Raw genomic sequence first — 24,315 nt, forward strand, 5'->3', positions numbered from 1 at the left:
ATTCAGGGTCACGCGGCTCGGTGATATAGAACCATCCCGATTGCCACCCTTTGATGGTCTCTACAAAGGCGCCCTCAAGCCATGTAACGTTGGCTATCATGCCCACCATGGCGCCTCCGCACTCCGCTTGGCATCCGCCCACTACCTTCGAATTGACGCTGAAGATCTTCAGCCATAGGCCAAAGTGAGGCTGGATGTGGAGGAAGGCCTCGCACACGACGATAAACGCCGAGATGTTGAGGATGAAGTTCGGGGCCAGATCGTGGAAGTCCAGGCCGTAGTAGAACATGATCCCCCGGACGAACGGGTGAAGGGGAAAACCCAGTCCGCGGAGGAAATGGGGAAGAAAAACAACCCTCTCATGGGGCCTGGGGGTGGGGATGAGTTGCCCCACATCTGGAAGCCGGTGCGCGATGTCGTCAGATAAGTATCCGGCCTTCCTCAATTTTTTGATTTGCCCCTCCGTGACGGAGGAGGCCATCCATCTACCTCCCGCTCCGGACATGGTTGGAGAAGGTTGAGGTGGGAAGTGCGGGCTTGGGCGCTGGAGCTCGAGCGCGCAGGGACGGATAAGCAGAAGAGGAAGAAGGCGTGAATGGAAAGGGCGGATTCTTATCCCCTTATATGGGCGGCCAAAACTATGAGCCCCCCACCGGCCCAATAAAACTCGCTTATCTCCCAAGCGCCGCGGTTAATGGCGCGGCTGGGTTACCCACACCCGTATTGATGAGGATCCCGGAATAAGGGGACACGATCTCTGCTTTGACAAGACGTGCCAAGGAAACCGCCTCGCTAAACGCGCTGAGGTGGAACAATAAAATGAATAAAAGCCTGGCCGTGGCATGATGTCACGCCGTGGAATACGTCAGCAGATCCGGTTGATGCAAATATTATTCTCTCTACGGTGGAATGTGGGACTTATTTTGCAGAGACGGACACTACCCTGGTGTTCAACATCTTCTATGGAATATTCAGAGGAGGAACCCGCCTTGCAATGCGGAAGACAACTTGCGCGCCGGACTCGTCGTCATTGAAGCCTGGTTCAGGGGCTACTGAGGGAGTCCTGGATTAGGGGGTGTCCGGATGGCCGGACTAAGACCTTTGGCCGGACTCCCGGACTATGAAGATACAAGATTGAAGACTCTGTCCCGTGTCCGGATGGGACTTTCCTTGGCGTGGAAGGCAAGCTTGGCGATACGATATGAAGATCTCCTCCCATTGTAACCGACTCTGTGTAACCCTAGCCCTCTCCGGTGTCTATATAGACCGGAGAGTTTTAGTCCGTAGGACGAACAACAATCATACCATAGGCTAGCTTCTAGGGTTTAGTCACTCCGATCTCGTGGTAGATCTACTCTTGTACTACCCATATCATCAATATTAATCAAGCAGGAGTAGGGTTTTACCTCCATCGAGAGGGCCCGAACCTGGGTAAAAACATCGTGTCCCTTGTCTCCTGTTACCATCTGCCTAGACGCATAGTTCGGGACCCCCTACCCGAGATCTGCCGGTTTTGACACCGACAGGGGGTATTTGTCTCTATAAGCGCATTTGGGGGTGAAAAATGGACTTCTTCAACATCTAAAACTGGCTAAATTCCCTCAAATTAACAGCAAAACCAGCTCAGGGAAAGATTTACCTGGTTTTGGAGATTTAGGGGTTAAAATTGTACCAAATTAGAGTTCAGGGGGGTATTTGTCTCTATAAGCGCATTTGGGGGTGAAAATGGACTTCTTTCTTCAAAAAAATGAGCGCGACTGGTAAGAATCAAAATTGATACCTCTTTGTTTTGTTCGAACACAATAACCAATTCGCCTAGCTCACCTGTCTTGCCCATAAACACTTTTCCCATTTCTTATTCGTTTCTCCCGCACTTTGTTTTTACATTATCTTGCTTGGCGGGTTTTCAAGTCGGGTTCTTACTTTCTATTTATTTTTTCTTTTACCATTTATTTTTTATTTAAAAGTACGTGGCTTTTTTTAATATGAAACTTTATTCAAATCGTGAACGTTTTTCTAAGATCTGTGAATTTCTTTTCATTTTCGTGAACTTTTTTCACATATATAATCTTTTCAAAAAAAATGTGAACTTTTTTTATCAAGTGGATTAACTCTTTTTCAAATCCGTGAACTATTTTCTAAAATCCGATGAACTTTTTTGTAGATTGTGTTTTAAAAAAATTGATGAACTTATTTTCAAAATCAATGAAATTTTTGTTCAAATCCGTGAGCTCTTTTCGAATTCGACCAACTCTCTTGAAAATTGGTGATTTTTTGTAAAATTGTTGAACTTTTTTTTCAAAATTGATGAACTTTTTTTATGATTGGTGAACTTTTTTTCAAAAACATTTGAACATTTTTCGAAATTGTGAACCTTTTTGAACATCCGTGAACACTTTTCAAATTTGATGAAAAAAATTCAGATTCTATGAAAAAAAATCAAATCCGATGAACTGTTTTTCTAAATTGATGAACTTTTTTCAAATTCAATGAATTTTTTCTAAATTTGTGAACTTTTCTTTAAAAATGATGAACTTTTTCAAAATTGATGAACTTATTCAAGTTCATGACTTTTTAAATAATTCAGAAAACTAAGTGATACCGTACACATGCAATAAATAGCACGACCGCATGTCCTTATATTATGGGAAACGTTAAACAACGGCGCGCCGGCCGAAAACTGCACCGGTCGCTCGCTTGCCGTGCAATAGTGCACAATGCAGCGAACCGAGTTTGTCCCGCACATGTTTGACTAATTGTCCCACGTAACCCATGTGTGCCTGGCCCACCACCTCCCCTTCCTTTTTTCTATGTGGCTCTCTTCTTCCTCCCGCCCCTTCCTTCTTTTTTCACGGCACGAGCACAGGAGGCGACCACCACGCTACCGCACACACCCCGTCTCCACGCCATGACGAGATGTTGCAACTGGTACGTAGCGGAGCTAGAACCGCACCCTGCAGAACTGCAACCGTGTGCCAAAAAAATTGGGAGCCATTGACGCACTAGATGCCCTTTTTGCTGCAACCATCGGCTTCTAGAGCTTCAACCAGTGTATGGCAGAGCTGGAACCGTGCCCGACAGACCTGCAACCTTGGGCAGAAGAAGCTGGATCCCGCCGAAGCACAAGTCTTTTTTTTTGTTGCAATCATCTACGTTTTTTTTGTTGCAATCGTCTACGTTTTTGCTTGACTCATTTTGCTCCATATGTGGTTCATAGTGGAATCTCTACAAAGACTTATATTTAGGAACAGAGGGAGTAATAATTTTCTGACATTTTTTCTCACAAACAGTTTTTTCCTGATAGATTTTCTTTTGTGCAAATTGTGCAGTTATGTACATTTTAGTAGTATATACTACTCCCTCTGTTCTTAGATATAAGCCTTTTTAGGGATTTCAATACGGACTACCATATGTAGTCTATTGAAATTCTCTAGAAAGTCTTGTATTTAGAAATGGAGGGAGTAGTGCCGAATACAAGTTTATCCATTATTAAATACTAGCAAAAATGCCTGTGCATTGCAACGGGTGAAAATAATCTAATATGTGCTCACTAACGTGAAAATAATTTACAAAATAATCTAATCTTATACAGCAAAAACAATTTTCGTAACTGGTTGAGCACAGATGCCAAGTGTAAAAAAACATTTCAAAGAATAACCAATTAATCAGTTGGTATCCTTATTGTTACAGATCATTACAGCAATCCTTACTGTTACAGATCATTACAGCAATACCTTTGGTCACCATTTAGAAACAAAGACCAAAACAGATTCTCCAATGACAGAAAAACTTCTTAAATGTTAACGGTACAATCTACAAAAAGGTTTAATCGCTATAAGAGATGGTGCACAAACAATGAGTGGTAGCATAAAAACCAAGCATAACATGTGCATTCCAACTTTTCAAGTAGAATTTTTGTGGTGTTAGTACCTGGTTCTTGATAGGCATGGCCATCTTGCGGAAATACTTGCACATTATAGGCTTGTGCTGCGGCTTGGCAGGGGTGTCCTGCTTGGTCTTGCTCGTGGATAGGACTGCTTGGTCTTGGTCTAGTACAAATGCCCGTGCGTTGCACCGGGCGAGAAAACAGGCACAACCTACTTAAGATCTAGCTCCAGAGACAACATCCTTTTTCCCACTAATTTGATGCTAATATGCTGGCAGTTTATTGTGCCTCTGTTGTGATCCTTCTTCCAACCAACATAAATGAGCCTTGTACAACACTATTTTGATGGATAAAGGGGATGCAGCAACCAGATGAAGAAATCATATACTCCCTCCATCTGAAAATAAGTGACGCTGTTTTAGTTCAATTTTGAATTAAAACGGCGTCACTTATTTCCGGAAGGAGGGAGTAATAGTTAATGTTCTGTACATTATTGCACTTTGAATCCAATCGAACGATAGGTGCATTATGGTATTTAAAGCTATTTTCATCCTTATACTTATAAACCAGAGTCTGAAATCTTATGTACTGAAAGGAGAATCAAAAGAGGAGAACAACATATTTCCAGAGCTCTTAGATCCTTGATGACAAATTCTTATTGTTTCTGATAAACTTGTGTTCTCCAATTTTAGTCCAACACTGTGTACCATCTCATCATACAGTTTTAATAAACAATACAAATTTTTTTTGCTTTTAAATATGCGTGGAGATGAAAACTGCTTGTTGCTATTTATAAAGAATGGAAGTTGGTTATGCATGTACTGAAAAAGTGGTAGCATGTTATACCTCCACCGCAAAAAAAAATTATTTCAATATGTCCGCAGAATGTAATCCGACATTGTATCCCCTGAATCTGAAGGATTGTCACTGTATTAGTAATCTGCAAGAGCACAGCTCGCCAGATTCATCAATTGGAGGGTTATCCAACAATAAAATCCTGTTATCACAAAAGAACACAAGGTACAGAATAGAGTGGAGCACCCATTTATTAAAAGAAAACCATGCCAAACTTTAATAAAGTGTACAAATGTGGCCATGTCTTTGAGAGTGACTTCAATGAAAATCAGGGGCTCGACTGGTCTTAACGAAGACAATAACATCACTCAGACCAAGTTACTAACAGACCTAAAACTATCATCTAGAAAACTGTTTTTTTAAGAACCTTCTACAGTGGGGGAACCCCACCACTGACCTTTGTATTAGATCAGAGCGTCAAAGCTACAGTACAATATTTACATAGAGAAGTTAGCAGGGGAGGGGGAGGAGAGGTCAGAATACAAACCAAAAGAGGGTCTAGCAGCTCTCTCTTTCCATATACTCCATACTGCCACCACAAACACTTCCATGAACATATGTCCAGTCCAGTTTCTTTTTGCTGCGTGCAACAATTCCAATCTGTCCCAGTTGATATCAATGTTGCGGGGCGTCCCCCTCTTGGTGATCTCCGCGAAATGGTTTTGGATGATGGATTTTTTATGCTCATGCTCTGTGACCCATCCACTGTTATGCCTAAGGCGGTGAATGAAATTCTTGCGCCTTCTATGATTGACTCGGAGGTGAAAGAAACGAGTGTTGGCATCTCCATCTTTGAGATTGGTAATTCTCGAGCATTGCCTTTTCCGCGCACGCTCGAGTACAGACAAGCTAACCACCTTGCGCTTGAGCCTCCTACGAATATCCAGCTCCTCTGCACTCAAAGGACGGCATTCTTGGGCCACATCCAGACGGAGAATGACCTCTAGGGCCATATGTATTTGTACCTTCGAATGCGCAAATATTGTCTTGCTCCATGTCCTAAGCACCTGACTTGTCTTCTTCATCTTGTGGAAGAGGATGTGGTGAGGATCTACATGGTTCACCTCTTGGTTCCATGCACTGTTGACGACCTCCTTGAATCTGGGCATCTTGATCCAAAAGTTTTCAAAGCGGAATGATTTGGTCCGCGGTGGCCCTTTGTCATTTGCGAGGAGGAGAGGGCAATGGTCGGAGAGCGACGAGGAGAGAGCATGTAGGAGGTGTGTGCCAAAGTGCAGGTCCCATTCTTCATTGCAGAAAAAGGAATCTAGCTTGCTTAAGGTTGGGTCGTTTCGCTCATTACTCCACGTAAACTTCCTGTTTTGAAGATGTATCTCTTTTAGCTCGCACGCATTGAGGGCGTTACGGAAGCGAACGATGCGACTTTGGTCAACATTCGCACGGTTCTTGTCTCTCGCGCGGTAAATTTGATTAAAATCCCCATTAACCAACCACTTTTCGCCAGGGTGGGGCTTCTCGCTGACCAATTCTTGGAAGAAGCCGTCTTTAAGGTTGCTTCTCGTCGGGCCGTACACGGTTGTGAGCTTGAAGGATTCACCCGACGAGGATAGGGAGACTTTGGCTGAGAGGAAGAAAGCACCAATGTTTACATCTTGGATTTTGACAAAATGTTCGTCCCAGAGAAGAAGGATTCCGCCTCGAGTGCCAACAGATGGGCGTTGAGCAAAACTCTTTAACCGATGTCCCCCTAGAAAAGAAGCAATGAACGGGTCGACATTCTGGAGCTTGGTCTCCTGGAGACACACAATGTGACACGGAGTGGCGGTGATGGTCTCATGGATGGTGGCGCGGCGATCAGGACAGTTCAAACCTCGGACATTCCAGCACAAAATACTCAAGTTTTGGTCTAACATAATTGATAGCAGATTACACCATGGCCAAGCTTGGCAGAACTAGCATCAGGAACACGTGGGAGCGTCACTAGAGCAGAATTACTTGACAGCAAATAGCAGATTACAACATGGTCAAGCTTGGCAGAACTAGCATCAGGAATACATGGAAGCGTCACTAGAGCAGAATTACTTGACAGCAGCAAACAAACATGTACGTAAGCCTCGCCAGGGCAGGTAGCAGCGATCACCAGGACCAGCAGCAAACAGGCGAACACTCTAAGGGTTGTAGCTATCCCAACCCCCGCTTGCGATCTCTCTGACCTTGGGGCTGCCTTCACGGAAGAGGAGGTCAAGAAGGCGATCTTTGATATGCCGAGTGACAAAGCGCCGGGTCCGGACGGCTTCACCGGGGCCTTCTTCAAGGACTGTTGGGAAATCATCAAGGGCGACATTATGAACGCAGTCAACCATTTCTCGAGCTTGCATACATCCAACCTTCATTGGCTCAACTCCGCAAACATTGCCCTCATTCCAAAGAAGGATGAGGCGGAATGCATCTCAGATTTCCGTCCCATTAGCCTCATCCACGCCATTGCCAAGATTATTGCTAAGGTCATGGCCTCCAGACTTGCACCACACATGCAGAACCTTGTCTCTAATACTCAAAGCGCCTTCATCAAGAAGAGGAGCATCCATGATAATTTCACGTACGTGAGAAGCTTGGCAAGGAAATTCCACCGCAACAAGACGCCGACGCTATTATTCAAACTTGACATCAAGAAAGCTTTTGACTCCGTGCGGTGGGATTTCCTCTTGGATCTTCTAAGGCACTTGGGCTTCCCGAGCAGATTTCGTGACTGGGTTTCGGCACTCCTTTCCACATCCTCCTCAAGGGTCTTGATCAACGGAATTTTGGGTGACCCTCTGAAGCATGGCCGCGGTCTTAGGCAAGGTGACCCGCTCTCCCCGTTACTGTTCGTGCTGGCAATTGACCCCTGCACCATCTCCTAAACAAGGCTACATCTCAAGGGCATCTCCATCCTCTCTGTGACCATTCGTGCCTCTCTTTATGCTGATGATGCAGCCATCTTTGTCAAGCCCATCAAGGAGGACATCCAGTTTTTTGCTTCTATCCTGGCTTCCTTTGGAGAGGTTACCGGTTTAGTCACTAACTGTGCTAAAAGCCTTGTCGCCCCGATTCGTTGTGAAAGTGTCGATCTTCAAGACATTCTTCATGCTTTTCCGGCTGTCCGCACGTCCTTTCCAATGAGATATATTGGACTACCGTTATCGGTCAAGCGCCTCAAGAGGATCCACTTTCAGCACCTTGAGGATAAGGTGGCTGGCAAACTCCCTCCGTGGCAAGGAAAACATGTCGCTACCGCCGGTCGGGCCGTCCTTGTCAAAGCTGTTCTCACTGCCATTGCCATTTACCACCTCACGCCGCTCAACATCCCAGCTAAGGTCCTTAGAAAGATTGATTCTATCCGTCGCGCCTATCTTTGGGCGGGCACCGACAAGGTTTCTGGTGGGAAATGCAAAGTCAATTGGGACCTTGTTTGCAAGCCTAAGAAGCACGGTGGCTTAGGTGTGCTCAACTTGGACAAGTTTGCCAAGGCTCTTAGGCTTCGATGGCTCTGGTTCGAGTGGCAAGAGCCCACAAGACCGTGGATTGGTATGGGTACGCCATGCACTGATGAAGACAGGGACTTTTTTGCAGCTGCCACTTCCGTCACAGTTGGCAATGGGCATGTGGCTAAGTTCTGGAACTCCTCTTGGCTTGATGGCATGCGCCCACGGGACCTAGCGCCTGGCATTTTCGACCTCTCCCGAAGGAAAAACTGCTCGGTCAAACAGGCTTTAACAAACAACACTTGGATCTCTCATATTGACTTCTCCGACGGTCTCACAGTAGACCATGTCCACCAGTTCGTCGCACTTTGGGAGAAGATTGACTCGGTCACTCTGGATGAGGACGTGGAGGATTCCATTATTTGGAAGTTCACCAAGGACGGATCGTACTCAGCTTCCTCGGCTTACAAGGCGCAGTTTGAGGGCCTAACTACGTCAGCCATGGTCCTATCGGTGTGGAAGGTGTGGGCTCCTCCGCGGTGCAAATTTTTCGCATCGCTTGTACTTCAAGATAGAATCTGGACATCGGACCGCCTTGCTCGACGTGGGTGGCCCAACTGCGGGCTATGCCCGCTTTGCAAGCAAAGCCCAGAGACGGCAGCCCACTTACTGTTCCAATGTCGCTACACCCTTCGTGTGTGGAACGATATTCTTCGCTGGCTTGGCATGGATCACACTCAGGCTACTACTTGGTCAGCGAGGAGCTCGGTGTGGGAATGGTGGAATGGAAACGTATATCTTCGTTCTGAATCCCCCAAGACGCTCGCCTCACTAATGATGCTAATCTCCTGGGAAATTTGGACGGAGCGCAATGCTAGAGTTTTCCGCAACACCGCCGCACCTACGACGGTCGTCATTAGTAAGATAAAAGAGGAGTTGTCGCTTTGGGCGTTGGCGGGCGCCAAGCATTTGAGTGTTGTAATGCCGCGAGAGTAGATTTTATTTCTTGCCACTTCGTGGCCTGTCTAAACCTTCTTCTTAATCAATGAAATGGCAAATCTTTTGCCTTGTTTCAAAAAAAAACAATTCCAATCTGTTATTCAGATCAGGCCATCTAACACAAAGTTTCTCCCAACATGACTTACTGAACGGGCATTTGAAAAGAAGTCCGAGGCAAGACCAAGCAGCAGCACGAGACTGGTATCCTGCAATATTAAGGCAACATTTGACCATTTGAAGGAAAAAATGGATGCTGATTGCAAATGGATATATGGGTAAAATACAACAACAACAACAACAACAATAGCAGTAGTGAAGCTTTATCTTTTGATCAACTATGGACAAGCACAAATAGACCTTACTGATAATTTGAAACATAGTAATGAACAAACGTAGGCAGTTTCAGCACAGGATATGATCTAGCCCAGGCTGATTCGCCAACACGAAACCACTAACGAATTTCAAATTTCATTCTATCATGCTAACGCTTTGACCGGAGATGACATTAATATAGAGGAAATCATGAACCGAGGAACCTAAAAGTAGCACAGGTTTGATGGGGGATACGGTGAATAATCTAAGCAAACAGCGATGCAAACTCCAAGAAAGGGATCCACTGCTTACCGGGGATGAAGTTGCCGCAGCGCAGCCTTGCTCTACTCCGGTGCTTAGGGGTGGTGGTGGCTGTGGAAGGTTGGGATAGCTCAGAGCTGGGCGATTGGTAAATGAAGAGTTGACTACCTGAAGCTGTATACACCTAAACTACATGTGCACAAGAGCTCGTATGCTCATGCTAATTAATCGCCTAAATTCACTTGTTGGACCAGATGGATACGCTGTTGATTCATCCGCTCTGAGATGGATGGATCGGATCCCTGGTTTCACTTAAGCGCATCTGGCATCGATGAGTGGGTCGCTCAACTCCACTGTCTAAAGAATCTGCTCCAGCACGCCTCAGTTCTCCGCCGCTCCATCTCACGATAATGGATGGCCTCGGCCTCGACATCTACAACTGCAACACGTGGTTGAGATCGACCGGCTATGGGATTTGACGACGGGGGCGACGCCGGCCACCTTCTGCAGCCGGCCGACAACAGAGAAACAGCCCACGTGTGCGTACGCCTATGCGGCAAAGGGCGGTGGCGCGGCCGCTCGCCTGGATCCGTATGCCCCATCGTTCCGCACGTCCAGCCCGTCCACCGCCGCCCTGTGCAGACTTCACTTGATTTGACCGAGCGGGAGAACCACCTAGCGCCCACACACTCGGTGACCCACCTCGATCCGGAGATAGGGGTAGGCGCGGCGGCAGGGTAGGTGGGGTGACGCACGGCGGCGGGGTAGGTGGTGGCGACGAAAGGCGGCGGCCGGCGGGGCGGGGCGTGGCAGGAGGTGCGATGACGGTGGAATGCCGTGGGTGAAGGTCGAGAAACTGGAGATCAGATCGGGAGGCACGTCCGTTTAATTTTGTTCTTTCTCTCACACGTACCGGTTCGTGATGACTTTTTATTTATGATATGAGGAGTGCGGGTTGAATAGTTAAAAACCACACGGACCTTTGTGTAAAAAGGATGCGACGATGAAGCCGACAAACTCAACCCTTGCTTTATTATTAGGGAAAGGTATTTTTCATATATAATTCAATAGAAGCAGTTTTGTAAGTCTTAACTTGGGCCTAATTTGCGGAATCATTATAAATCCATAGTCAATTGTGAAAATGGTAAATTGTTGTACGGCTAAGATTGTACCATAGGGTTTTTGTAGAGAGCATTCAATTATGCTGTACCTGCTGTTTACACAATTATGTACTCACAATCAAAATTATGCTAGGGTTCACTTTGGTCACAATCCGAACACATCCTTCTTTCCAACTTTTCAGTTAATATCTCCATTTCCCACTAATCATGAACTGCAGCTAATTTATCAATCATTGGTCAGTCAAACTAATCACAAGTCTTAACTTGCCTAATTGATCATCTAATAATACATGGGTAGCTGGGTTACTAAATTGTATTGTCTCAATCATAGTAAAATCATATACTGTTGAGATGAAACTGTATGGATGCTGAGATCGTAACACAGGTTTTTATATTCAGTTTTGCTAAAGCACATCTAGATTTTACGCGGAGATTCGTGCAAACATTTTCTTTTGTCCTTTTTCTTTTCCTAGTTTGATCGATCCACTTAGATGTGCAATAATTAGGACACATCTAGATGTGCCCGAAAGGCCCTTTTATATTTTAGTGTATATTAGAGAATCACATATATTAGCTAAAAGCAATCTAGTGCCACACCTTTTGTTTTCACATTTTTTATCCATTATTGATATATTATTTATTTGTAATTGGTCACTATGACTCATAATGAGGTTGATTGATCATCTAATAATACTAGATATTCACAAGAATGAATGAGTGGTTAATATAAGCATTTACCTGAAAAACAAGGAGGGAACTAATTACAATCTTATACGTTTTCTGTTGCCCTGTATCTGTTGAGTACAGGGTGGCTCCTTCAGCATGTATGTTCAAACCAAACAGTACTGTTTGTGGGAGCTTTGATCAAAGGTTGGCCACACTTCGTAGTGTTGGGGAGCATGCTAGTGACTATGAGCTGAGGCTCCTCTTGAAGGAGAAAACCGCCCCCATTTGCTATGTCTGGTGTGATCCCTCCCCCTGGATGACTATAACCCAGGTATATGAATAACTAGCTAGATCTTGATTCTGGTCACTTGATTTTAAATTCTGTTTTAGGAAACACCGAAAAATAATCCTTCATTGATGTAATGTTTGTAGTGTCCTACATTTAAATGTCCAGAGTTAGGATGAATTCAGGTGCCAACAGTCTTAATCATATAAATCAGGGTATCGCCTTCTCAATCTATGTCTGACTATGTATTTTAGCAAAAACCTTTGCCATGGTAATTTGCTTTGCAAGTATGCTACATTTTCTGGATTTCATTGTATGGCATGACACGTTGTATTAATGACTCGTTGTATTAAGCAAAATCAAAACTTCTTTAAATGTAAAGGGTGGTTAGATCAAATAGAAATTTATTGTTATAAATTAAATGTTCACCTTTCATATGTACTAAGTTAAGTATATTAACTACTAAATCTGTTACCTCTGCTTTTTATTTTTCCTTCAACAATTTATATATGAGATGTTTTCATTTTGCTTAATTGCTGATGATGTTTGTAGTTCTGGGGATCTTTTCAATCCTGTATTCGATCTTCACTACATGTTTTAAATGGATTTATCCTTGTTGTGCAGGGAATTTCAATGACAATTAATGTTAATAAGTTGGTTAAAGCTGGATGCGAAGTTAAAATGTTGATGGCAGATTGGTTTGCTCTAATGGACCCTAAGATTGGTGGTAACATATGCAAAGTGCAGACTATTGGCAGGTACAATATTGAGATGCTGAGAGCATCTGGCATGAACCTCGATGGGGTGGAGTTTGTGCAGTTGTCAGATTTAATAAGCTGCCATGCAGAAGAGTACTGGCCAGTTGCCATGGATATTGCAAGAAATAGCAATCTTAGTGAAATTAAAAGATGTTTCAGTATTCATGCATCAGAAGATGCAAGGATATTGTTTAATTGTTTAAGATTCATTTCACTCAAATCTTTAATTTAATCAATGATTTTTGGATCATTGCTTCTTAAACATGCATTCCATGTCAAAAAATTTATACGTGTACCATACATTATTCATTGTATATGCATGCAAATCATGCTATTTTTAACATGCAAGTCGTATTATTTTTTGATAATTTCTGATACATGCTACTGATGTTTTTTTATGAAGCAGTGATCATGGGAGTACAGATCCATTTATGATAAGAAAATTTACTCTTGCTGACACATTGTATCCTTGCTTGCAGAGTGCAGTTCTACTACTTCCAGAGGTTGGCTTCTTCTGTCTTACACGCAACAAAGAATCTTGATTGTTTGTTTACATAACTTCTACTCCCTCCGTCCCATAATGTAAGACGCTTTTTGACACTAGTGTAGTGTCAGAAAGTGTCTTGCATTATGGGACGGAGGGAGTATGTTATTTGACCATATTGCACATGCTTCACGCCTTAGCAATCTTGCCAAGGCTTATAAAAATTCTGCAGGATAAGAAAGTACATTAATTAGCAATTAGATGGATTATACTTATGAGTGGATGCTTCCTGTTGGGTCTAACATATTCACCATAAAATCTATTCTCCTAGTAGTATGCATGTCTTCTGATTCATTAGATTAGATTCTGATCTGTGCAGACATGGGTCTAGAGTATCCGATACATTAGATCTGTTTTTGGTATTTATACTCCTATACTTTGGCTTGTTTAGTTGAAGCCACAATACCTTTTTACTGCAGGTGGACATATGGATGTTGGGGATGGATCAGCGTGGGGCCAACATGTTAGCTAGAGAATACTGCGACCTCATGCAGTTGGAAAATGAGCAAATTGCTTTGTTTCAAAGTATCTTACGTTTTGCATTATCTTTTGTCCCACACAATTATCTCTCTTCCGTATGCATCACACCCACAAATTCATGTGAGACCTTAACGTGAACACAGATATGCCACCTGATTTTCTGCAAGACCCAGAATGGGAGTAGTGGGGGAACCTGAAATGGCCAATCTTCATGGAAGATGATGAGGTGTGTTCTCCTTTGTCGATCGTTATTTATGGAGTACTTACCTTGAAGGAAAACAAAACGAATCAATTTTTTAATGCCAGCCTATGCCTCCCTATTGCCTTCAAGGAAAACAAATGTTGTCAGAAAGCCTTGGAGGTGGAACTGTGCTACTGCCCTCCATTTAAAATTTTTCATTTTCCTTTTGTCAGCCATTGCCTCCAAGTTACCTAACTCTGCCTCACATCCCCTTTTATATTTTTCACCAATAAACAATATCAGCTGCTGCATGTAAAATTCATGGCTACTGTGTCTAAGGATTTTTTTTTCAAAAGGTTGTTACATACAACTCAAGAAGCGAAGCAAAGAACATTCATTTTTGTTGTTTGAAATGGAAGTATGCCCCCTCTTGTTTTTGGGTCACTCACAAAGAGTATCCAAGAGTATGTTTGCACTAAAATCAGTGGACCATTTGAACGGTAATGAAATAGAAGAGCAGAACTAAGTATCAAATTTCTCTCCACCCTTGTGTAAAGAAGAGCTGCACATTTTTTATATTCAGGTGTAAGAAAAACAACTAAAATAACCAGCCATTTTCTATTGTTACTTGAGCCTAGCTGTGATGTATTCCTCTGTTCTAACACATTAAATGGATATTCTTCAATAGTTGCCCTCTGTTTATTGCAGGAACATGTCAGTAGAAAAATAGAGAATGCTTTCTGCCCTCCAAAATTTGCAGAAGACAATCCATGTTTGGAGTACATAAAGTATATAATCTTACCTTGGTTTAGAAAATTTGAGGTTGCTCGGATGGATGATAATAGTTGCAGCAAGTAAGTTTTTTATATGTAATTTGCAAGTTGAATGTTCAACTATATTCATCACATGTTCACTAACCCAAAATTTGTGAAAAATATAATTGTGTAAATATTTTGTGACAACTGACAGCTGCTACCTTACACAGAATCTTCTTGAGCATGGAGGAGATTATTGCTGATTATAAAAGTGGCGCTTTGCATCCTGCTGATTTGAAGGTGGCTCTTATCAAGGCCACTAACTTGATTTTGCAGGTAACTCTTTTTTTATATTATAATCATTGATCTTTCTTCTGTCATTATATATCAAGTGAGGAAGGCATAAGAGGTTATGGAAGTCAATATTCTCGCATTTATTGCTACTGCACTGTTCATTCTAGTTCCTACTTCTTTTTTACTTATTATTTATGTAAAAACAGTCAGCCAAATTAATTAATTGGAATTCCAATTAATCATTGAAGAAATTAAAAAGGGATTAAATAAAAAAATCCAAGTCTTAAATGAAAGGATCTGGTTGGAATCTGAAAGTGTGGTACAAAGAACTACATATAGTTTTTTCTACGACACTTTAGATTCTTTCTATTATATTATCTTTGAATCTACTAGTGCTAAAAGATGTACTATTAGTGCTAGATATACCATACTGAAGGCATTAGGGGAACAAAGGGCGTGTTTGAATGGCAGACAAAGTATCCTTATCAAACTTGCCATGACCAAAAATAGGTTTGTTTCGTTGGTTGCCAATTGTTGCCGTAGGGTGAAATAGATCTTGCGGCCAAGTATTTGGAACAATTGGCGATTGCTATGAGGTTTGGGCCTGGTTCTATTTTATCAATGTTCAAAAAAGCGCGAAGCAGAAGGCCACAGCTTAGAGCAACGGTTGCTTAAGGAAGCTTAAGTGTTTTGAAAAATTTGTCCATAATTTGGTATATATATATGCACTAAAGTTCAAATAGACATAGCCATCACTCAGCGCTGAGCTTAAGCGTCGCTTAGAAATGCTTTCTTGAACACTGCATTTTACTCGTATGCAACAAACTATGTGCTGAACCCAAGTATTTGGACAATTGGCGAAATTGATGGAATGAAGCATGCTTATTTGTGTGCGTTAGCTTATGAGCGTGCTTAATCTAAGTACTTGTCTTGACACTAATATGTTGTGACATTTGTTTCAAGTCCGTGACCACTTCAGAAGCAGTGCTGAAGCAAAAGAAATAGCAAAAGCTATGGAGGCATCTCAACTTTGTTATTGGCTGATTCATTTCATGAAAACATATGTCCAACATTGTGTGAAACTGAAGGATGGGTTTAACATATGTGCAACATCGTGTGGAACAATTCAAAAGCTCACTTAACTAAACTAACCAATTGGACTGTTTGATGCACAAGTTGACATTTATTTTAGTACGAGTCGTCTTAGCAGCACAGGATTTTTCTATGAGCATAGTTTTATGTCAAAACACATAATTTTTTAGGAACATGTGTCAGTTTCAGAAATGGATAGGGTAAGCTTGGTGATACAAGTTTCTAAACGCAACCACCTGTTTGATTGCAGTGACGAGTGAAATTGGCTTGCTTTGGTTTGGGACGTTTCTTGTAATGAATTTGTATGATCCTGTTATGTGAGCAAAAAACAAATGCTGATGTCGTGTTAGGTGTCAGCTGTGGGTGTTATGGCTGTGACTTCAGAACAGTCTCTAGAAGTTTAAGAAATGAAATTCTGTTGTTTTTATCTTTGTTTTTTAATCCTTTTTAAAGTTTAAAATGTTGTTTCTAGTGTGTGTATTTGTTTTATTATTATGAGTTTGATTTTCTGTTTCCTGCAGGAGATGCTATCACCGCCCAAGTGCCCCTGAACAATTTTTGAAGCAGTGTTCCGTTGATTATAAAGTTCACTTACGAGTCGTTGGCATAAATGTCATGGCCTATGAGTTTTTGGAAATGATAAATCCCGAACGTTCAGGATTTGACCATGGGCAATCGAACATTTTTTACATCAACTGGCAACCGCAATTTGGAATTCCCACTCCCTCCTTCCCAAAATTGTATGGACCTGCATGTGGACCTTTTGCTCACCAGATATTACTGTTGAATATCTGCAGAAGAAAAGTAAGATTACCATAGAATTTTCTTGACATAATAAAAGAAAAAATACCTTGGTTGATGTCTTATCAAAGAAATAATAATTTTGAAGAAAGATGGTCAATATTTTGATGCAAGTTTCTTTAAGAACTCTGCCTTGTAAAATCAAATAAATCAAGCATTAGAATAATTCCAGAAATTATGCAGCCCAGTATTTCAATTTTCTCATTAAAAATAAGCACTAGCTCACGATGCCTTCCAACATTTTGAAGCAGCAACAGATTGGAATAGAGTTGAAAGCAAATTCGACTAGTGCAACAGTCAAACCAAGGTCACAGACACCACACGTCATATTAAGACCATTTAAGTCACAAACTTGGCTCCTTAAATTTGACCTCTACATTGCTCGCGTAAAGTTACTCGTTCCTCTCCTAGCTTTTATTCCTCCAGTAGAAACTGACCGAAAAGTTAAACAACGCAAGCGCAAAGATTAATGTGGAGAGAGCAAGGTCCCAGAAGTAGTACTTATGGCAGCTCGAATGCAATTTAAACTCCCTTAATTTTTGTATACAAAGCCACTTCATTTTTCATGTCAAACTTTGACTTGTAATTTTGGTCAACAAAATATGGGATATACGTCATCAAAAATATATCAAAAGTTCTTTGAAAATGTGCATTAATGGCATGCTTTTTGTGCCATATAACTCACATTTCGTTGATAAAATTAATGGTCAAAGTTAGACATAAAATATGAAGTGGGCTTGTATACAGAAATGGAGGGAGTATCAGTTTAGTACCATCAGAATGTTATGTTAGTCAGCATCAAATTGGCAAACTTATTTAGGGCCAACTCAAATTTTATTTGTAGACAAACAGTTGACTTCAATGAAATGCTTCTACCCTATAAATTGTATGCTATACTACATCGTAATGACCAAATAGGGTTGATAAGAAATGTACCTGCATAGCTTCCTTGAGTTCTTTTGCTTCATCATTGCTACTGAAATGGTCACGGACAGGCTTGAAACAGAAAAAATGAAAATCAGAGTTAAGTGTTATTATGATAAAACAAATATTTGAATGTATAATTAATAACTAATATAATGCTCCAACAATTCTAGAATATAAAGCACATTTTGTTGATCACATAAGCAAGGTAAAAAGAACAACCTTCCCTCAACAATTAGGACTCATCACTTAAACTCACAGACATGCATAAATGCAATGTGTCATTGTTCACATTAATGAGGGGAGTTGATTCATATGGCCATATTGGATGAAGATCAGTAAATATTTCTTTCATACTTCATAAAATAAAACCTGTCACCAAAAACTATATAGATATAATACTAGAATAAAATAGCTCTAGTTTAAATAACATGGCTCTAGCTTGTCATCTGCCACAAAATTCCACGTCAATTTTGGACAACCCTTACATTATGCTGAACAAGAACACAAGGGCCGTTAGAGGGCCCTTAGGCATAGCTGAGAAAAGTCACTGGAACAGCTGGTAACTGCTCTCCAATTAGTACATAGAGAACATGTGAAAGTAGGGTCAAACTGCTTTTCAGATGAGTTACCAGAACTTGCTGGTTTTTTAGAGGTTTGCTTGCTTGGAGATGGGTCAGAGCTTATAGCTTTTAATCTAGGAAGTTGGTTATAAAAAGCCTAACCAGCCATGGTCAGATTCTAATGCAAGGATAAGAGAGAAAATGTTCTGAGAGAGAAGACAGAAAATGTTTCTTCCTTTTGTTTTTGTGCCAACCAGAGACACCATCAAATAAAGCATTTGATTTCTTTTGCTTTACGAAATTTCATGCATTTTCCTCATGCAATACCTTCAGGCTCTAATTCACAAGGAATTGAGTCAAACATTTATATCCAGCTAGTTAAAAAGCTCATCCAGAAATGGACATAATCAGATTCTAACGTAAGTTGTAGGCCAAAAAGGGTTTTTGTGCTGACCAGGAACACCATCAGATAAAGCCTTTTGTTTCTTCCGTTTTATAAATTTTCACGCATTTCGTCCTCGTACCATTCTTCAGGCTCTCTAAGAACAAAACAAGTCAAACCTTTAATCTAGTCGATGATTAGGTGACATGGGGAGGACATGCACAATACTAACTTATACTAATGTGCAGCACAAATTATACAAGGAAGGCGCCAAATAAAGGTCCAATTGTCATCCAACGAACGAAATGAACCTAGAAAAGGGGCACAAATGAACAATACCACTAGGCTTCTAGGTTAATACTATTTGATTTAATATTGAGACATTGTGTCCATGATCATACGCAAAATCTTTTGATTGATACATCCATTAATATCAACGGAACTTCCAAAATCAATCAGAGAAATGACAAAACATACATAGAATAAAAATCACTGCAAGTTAGCAGACAGATAAAGAAATTTACCTGCAACATCATATTTATTGCCTTGACAAGTGCCTGCTTCACATCAATTGGATGCAAAGCGCCACTTTCATAATCAGCAGCAAGCTCTTCCATGCACATGAACGTCCTGCATAGAAGTTATCATCAACCAAATCTACATGATAATATATTGAAAGCCTTCCTAGAAATACATAATTGCAATGACTGAATGATATAAGTGTACATTCCACTAGTTTATTACATAAATTCAACGGGAAACAAGAAGAAATGTGACTTGGCAGCCCAAGTTACTTTATACCACTGTTCTCTCCAGTCCGCAACACCTCAAATTTTCCAAACCAAGGTAAGATAATATAATTTATGTACTCCAAACACGGATTACATTTTGCATTTTTAAGAGGGCAGAAAGCATCCTCTATTTTTGAACAGACTTCTTCCTGCAATAAACAAAAGGCAACTGTTGACATTGTAGACAACATTAAACACAAAAAAAGATGGTATTGACAGCAAATCAGCAATCAAAACTACATGTCTAACAATAAATAAAAGAATTCCTATCACATCTAGGCTAAAGTTATACTCCCTCCGTTCCTAAATACTTGTCTTTCTAGACATTTCAAATGACTACTACATACGGATGTATGTAGACATATTTTAGAGTGTAGATTCACTCATTTTGCTCCATATGTAGTCACTTGTTGAAATGCCTAGAAAGACAAGTATTTAGGAACGGAGGGAGTAGAATCCAAATATCACCAGTTAACTATGTTGGACCTTTATCTTGCAAACGTAATTCTGCAAGAACTCATCTTCACTACTCCACTTAAATGAGTCATAAATTTGAAATGTTAACATCCTACAGATACCATTGGTACTAAAAATCATCTAGCGATGTGCTAGGATTTAAAACATCCTACAGATACATTGGTCTAAAAAATCAACTAGCATTGTGCTACAACTAAAAACCACTGTCTAGCAATATTAATAGTACACGAAGATTTGCAAGGACATTTCACCCCCACAACTTCACAACTCATATGCAACTAGACCAATAAACAAGGACCTTTGTGAATATCAGAGCTCAGACCTCACAGTCTTCCATGAAGATGGTCCATCTTGGATCGTCAACACCCCCAAATCCCGGATGCTCCAACAAATTTGGTAGCACATCTGTATTTTAAGTTAAGGGTACATGTATGTATACGCAAATGTATTGTAAAAAAGATGGAAAATAAGACAGCAAATATAACACAATTATAAAGATACTGTTAAAGAAAGCAATTGGTATATTTTCCCTCTCCATGTGCTTGCAGTAATGCCTAGCTAATATGTTCCCCCCACGCTGCTCCAAGTTCAAAAGCCAAACATCCGCCTGCAGTTAGAAAGGTTTTTATACACCCTCAAAAAAAAGGTTCTTATGCAAGCATTCCATATAAAACATAGAAATACTGTATTTTAAGTTGAGATACTTTATTCTGCAAGTAAACAAACAAACCTATGCACGCAAGAAGGCATATTTAGATGCAAGCTCAAACATGCTCCCACTAGATAACCTAGGCAACATAATGCCTTGCAAAGATATGCTTTGTGTCAATATAACCATTACAAGTCAACTTAGGCTCAGTGAATATTAGGCTTCTAGTATTTTTGATAAAATTAGCATAACCATAGGCAGAGGCCGGTAGAGAATAGAATAAATGTTCTGGGAGCCCAGCAAGCAACACAACTTTATGAAGACTCAACCTAGCAAACATACAAGGCCTTAAAAGATATGATGTCAATTTAACTATTTAATGTCACCACATAAAGACACCAGTATTACAGATTTGTTTATGTATTATTTTTGGCAAAATTAGCTTAACTGTAGGCAGACTTGTACAAACATCCATAGAGCAAGGTCAGTTTTCTCAATATGATTTTTTGGGTAAATATATTTAGTGACGCAAAACACCTCTAAGCACACATTTATTTTTTTATGATAAGAATCTATGACTAATGACTATAAATTTATTTAAGAAGACCATATGGCGCCTCAAAACAAATCATCCTTAGAAATAATTCAATTATCCTGAAGCAGTTGTAAGCCTTTCCCTACAGTGTATATTTTGCTAATGGGTTTAATCATCCTTTAGAATCTTAGAAACAATTTGATTCTCCTGAACCAGTTTAAAGTAACAGCTAATTCGTCCTCACCAATCCAGGATGAAGAAACACTCCAGCATCAAGGACTGTTAAATTGAATCAAGAAAGCAGAACGGCCCAAAACAGAGGAGACCAAATTTAGCAGCCTCACAGGGAGCGTCGGCTCAAGAGACCGGCTGGGGCGAGAGAAGCAGCAGAATGACGGAGGAGGGGGCGGCCAGGAGCAGAAATTTCTTCGCACCTTGCACAGGGAAAAGGGCCCTCTTTGAACCCACAGGAGAAGGGGCTCGGGCAATATTTTGGTGCCTCCCTAAAATAGGGGTTGTGATTGGATCCCTGACAGAGTATGTTTCTATTCTTCGGCCCCAATAAACTGTAATCCCTGCTGGTGATGGCTCTAAGACAGGCAACTTGTAAAGCACCTCAAGTGCGACTATGCGTCTTAGTTAACTGGGCAAAAGCATCAACAGAAGAACAAGAATAACGCCTTATTATAAATATTAATGCAATCGTCTCAACCACCAATACAAGACGCTTAGATCATTTTTACCGAAGTCCACCAGTTTAGAAAGATTCAGCTGAGGTCACATGTTACACATCCTAAACCATTGCGACACAGTTATTAGAAATTATAAAATTCTCATTGGTAAGTTTTATCAGCAGTACAATTAGTAAATTCCTACATTCATACAACATAGGGAACTGGATAACATGGAACAGGAGTATGCTGGCGGGTTGCCCAATTTTTGCTGTTCTCCGTCCATAATCTAGACAGTAGTTGTTTCCAAAGATTCAACTAAAATATTGTTGCACGCTTGTTCTAGCTGCCAAGTACTTAGTGCAGTTTCAGCATACGGAACCAGTCATGTTGGCCTATAGTGCTATATACTTTGGTTTTGCTTGCCAGTCTTTCTTACATATTTCTTATGGAGACAGACACAGGATTATAGTATCAAATAGATCATTTTCTTCTTTAGGAATTCTACCAAGGGCTATAGTCATAGTGATCCTCCTATTCAATTACCTCAACCATTTCCGAGCACCTCATATCACTTTCCAGGCATATGATAGTTTTATTATCTGTGGACGATTTCTTTCTCGTTCAATGCCCTTTTTAGATGGTCTCGAAGAGAGAAATTTCCCATTTTTATCTATGGAGTCACAACCAAGGTCGTGGTAAATCCATGAATTTGATTTGATTTGTTCTTCTTATAATATTTGTTTTTCTGTCTTTGTTCTAACAATTCAGATATCCAAGTACTTGAGGTCTTTGCTGTTACTTCCAATGCATTCAGGCCAAGCTGACAAAAATCAACAGCAACAGAAAAAATTAAAATACAGACCTTCTACAATAATATACCAGCGCTCTGCAAGCAAGGATTAACTATTTCAGCAGCTGAAAATTCTCTGGACATATAAGGATCAATACTTCCTTGACAACCCCTGCTTAGTAAAAAAAAGGAACAAGCATGTGAAAACATAAACTTAAACAATTCAATAATATGAACATAAAGATACCTTGGATCTTTTGATGCATAAACACGAAGCCAACTCTTTACTCTGCTCAGATCGCTTTTTCTTGCAATATCCATTGCAAGTGACCAGTATTCATCTGTTTTGCAACTTATTTTATCCGACAACTGCACGACCTCAACCCCACCAAGGTTCATGCCAATTGCTTTCCACACCTCAATATTATACCGGCCAATAGTCTGAATATTACTTAGATCACTACCAACCTTCCTCGTGATGTGAGGCTTCATTCGAGCAAACCAATCTGCCATCAATAGTTTAACTTCGAAACCAGCTTTAACCATCTTATTAACATTATTTGTCATTGAGATCCCCTGTGCACAACAAGAATGCAAATTTATCGTGAAGATCATATAAAAGCTTCAAAATGCTCTCATGAACAACTACATCATTGACAATAAAGCACACAGATATCATCTCACATACATATAGTTAGAAGTGTAAAACAGAAGTAGTGGCAAAACAATGGACTGAGTAGTGCATGGACTGAACAAAGGAAATAGTAGGGGAAAATACTAAAAAGCAACCATGAAGAACAAAGGGCATGATCAGCACAAAATCCATGAGCCCTAAAGGCCAATATTAAGTTGAACTCATTAAAAGAGTACATTCAATATGATCTCAAATACAAAAAGGAAGAGTAATATAGTAGAGACATATCCTGAATGTGACTAATAGACCCCGTTGTTCATGAAAATAAAGATATGAATAACAGTAACACAGGTTTCCTTTTGGTAAGTCTGAGATTGAAGATATAAATGGTTGCCAGCAGGTATCATTTGAATTCACACGATTGTTTCAGCGGATATAATTGAGCATGAACAATATTATCATGGTAAAGTTTTTGCCAAAACCATAGTCCAGATATTTAAATGTTCGTACATCCGTGAACAACATCTATTAACAGCTCTAGTGATTACAAATACACACACACACATACATATTGATTCCCATACCTGGGTTATGTGCATCCAGGGGGAGGGATCACACCAAACATAACAAACAGGGACGGGTATCTTCTTCAACAGCACACTGAGCTCATATTCACTGACACAATCCCCAATGCTCCTCAGTGTGGCCAACTTTTGATCAAAGCTTCCACAAACAGTACCGGTTGGTTCAAACATACAGGCTGACGGAACGCCCCTGTTTTCAACCAATACACAGAACAGAAAACATATAAAGATTACAATTGTTTCCCCTTCTAGGGCATCTTCAATTCAAAGGATTTCATATAAATCCTAGAGGGTTGGAATACTTAGGATTTTTTTCCTGTGATGATCGTTTGATTTGTGGGGTGGGATCATACAGGATTCTTTTCCCAAGCATTCTGTTGTGATGCATTCCTATGATGCAATCAAACAAGCCAAAATTCTGTGGGGTTTATATGGTCATGACACTATGATCCTATGGTTTTCTGTTCCAGCATTTATGGATTCATGTGATTCAAAGAGCCCCCTATTGTTTTTAGGGAATTGATTATCTGGTGGTCCAAACAATATTAACCACTCATTCATTCTCATGTGATTATATAGTATTATTAAATGGTCAA

General features: G+C 40.7%; 1 protein-coding gene and 1 non-coding gene across 9 annotated transcripts; both read right to left on the reverse strand.

Moving 5' to 3' along the window:
- Positions 1–3,615: 3,615 nt before the first annotated feature.
- Positions 3,616–3,704, reverse strand: LOC123118071 (small nucleolar RNA R24). The gene has a single exon (XR_006457693.1). It is a non-coding gene; the product is annotated as a small nucleolar RNA R24 (small nucleolar RNA).
- On the reverse strand, positions 3,635–23,031 carry LOC123112384 (uncharacterized). Of its 8 annotated transcripts, none has more exons than XM_044533362.1 (10): positions 22,574–23,031; positions 20,355–20,460; positions 20,176–20,258; positions 19,471–19,525; positions 19,110–19,215; positions 18,658–18,742; positions 17,653–17,712; positions 9,790–16,706; positions 4,733–9,371; positions 3,635–4,283 (listed from the first exon to the last, which is right to left on the reverse strand). In XM_044533362.1, exon 9 carries the CDS (start codon positions 6,613–6,615, stop codon positions 5,179–5,181), a length of 1,437 nt encoding a protein of 478 aa, XP_044389297.1. In that variant the 5' UTR covers positions 6,616–9,371; positions 9,790–16,706; positions 17,653–17,712; positions 18,658–18,742; positions 19,110–19,215; positions 19,471–19,525; positions 20,176–20,258; positions 20,355–20,460; positions 22,574–23,031; the 3' UTR covers positions 3,635–4,283; positions 4,733–5,178. The 8 variants fall into 8 exon arrangements, with proteins under 8 accessions (XP_044389297.1, XP_044389292.1, XP_044389296.1 ...); XM_044533357.1 differs by lacking the exon at positions 18,658–18,742 and having other exon boundaries at positions 3,635–3,813; positions 3,931–4,283; positions 19,387–19,525; XM_044533361.1 differs by having other exon boundaries at positions 19,387–19,525.
- Positions 23,032–24,315: the final 1,284 nt, after the last annotated feature.

This window comes from Triticum aestivum, chromosome 5B (assembly GCF_018294505.1).
Source record: "Triticum aestivum cultivar Chinese Spring chromosome 5B, IWGSC CS RefSeq v2.1, whole genome shotgun sequence".
NCBI classification, from domain to species: Eukaryota; Viridiplantae; Streptophyta; class Magnoliopsida; order Poales; family Poaceae; genus Triticum; species Triticum aestivum.

Bases quoted from the DNA above. Each gene is read 5' to 3' on its own strand.
- LOC123112384 (XM_044533360.1), bottom strand. From the start codon at position 6,615: ATGTTAGACCAAAACTTGAGTATTTTGTGCTGGAATGTCCGAGGTTTG.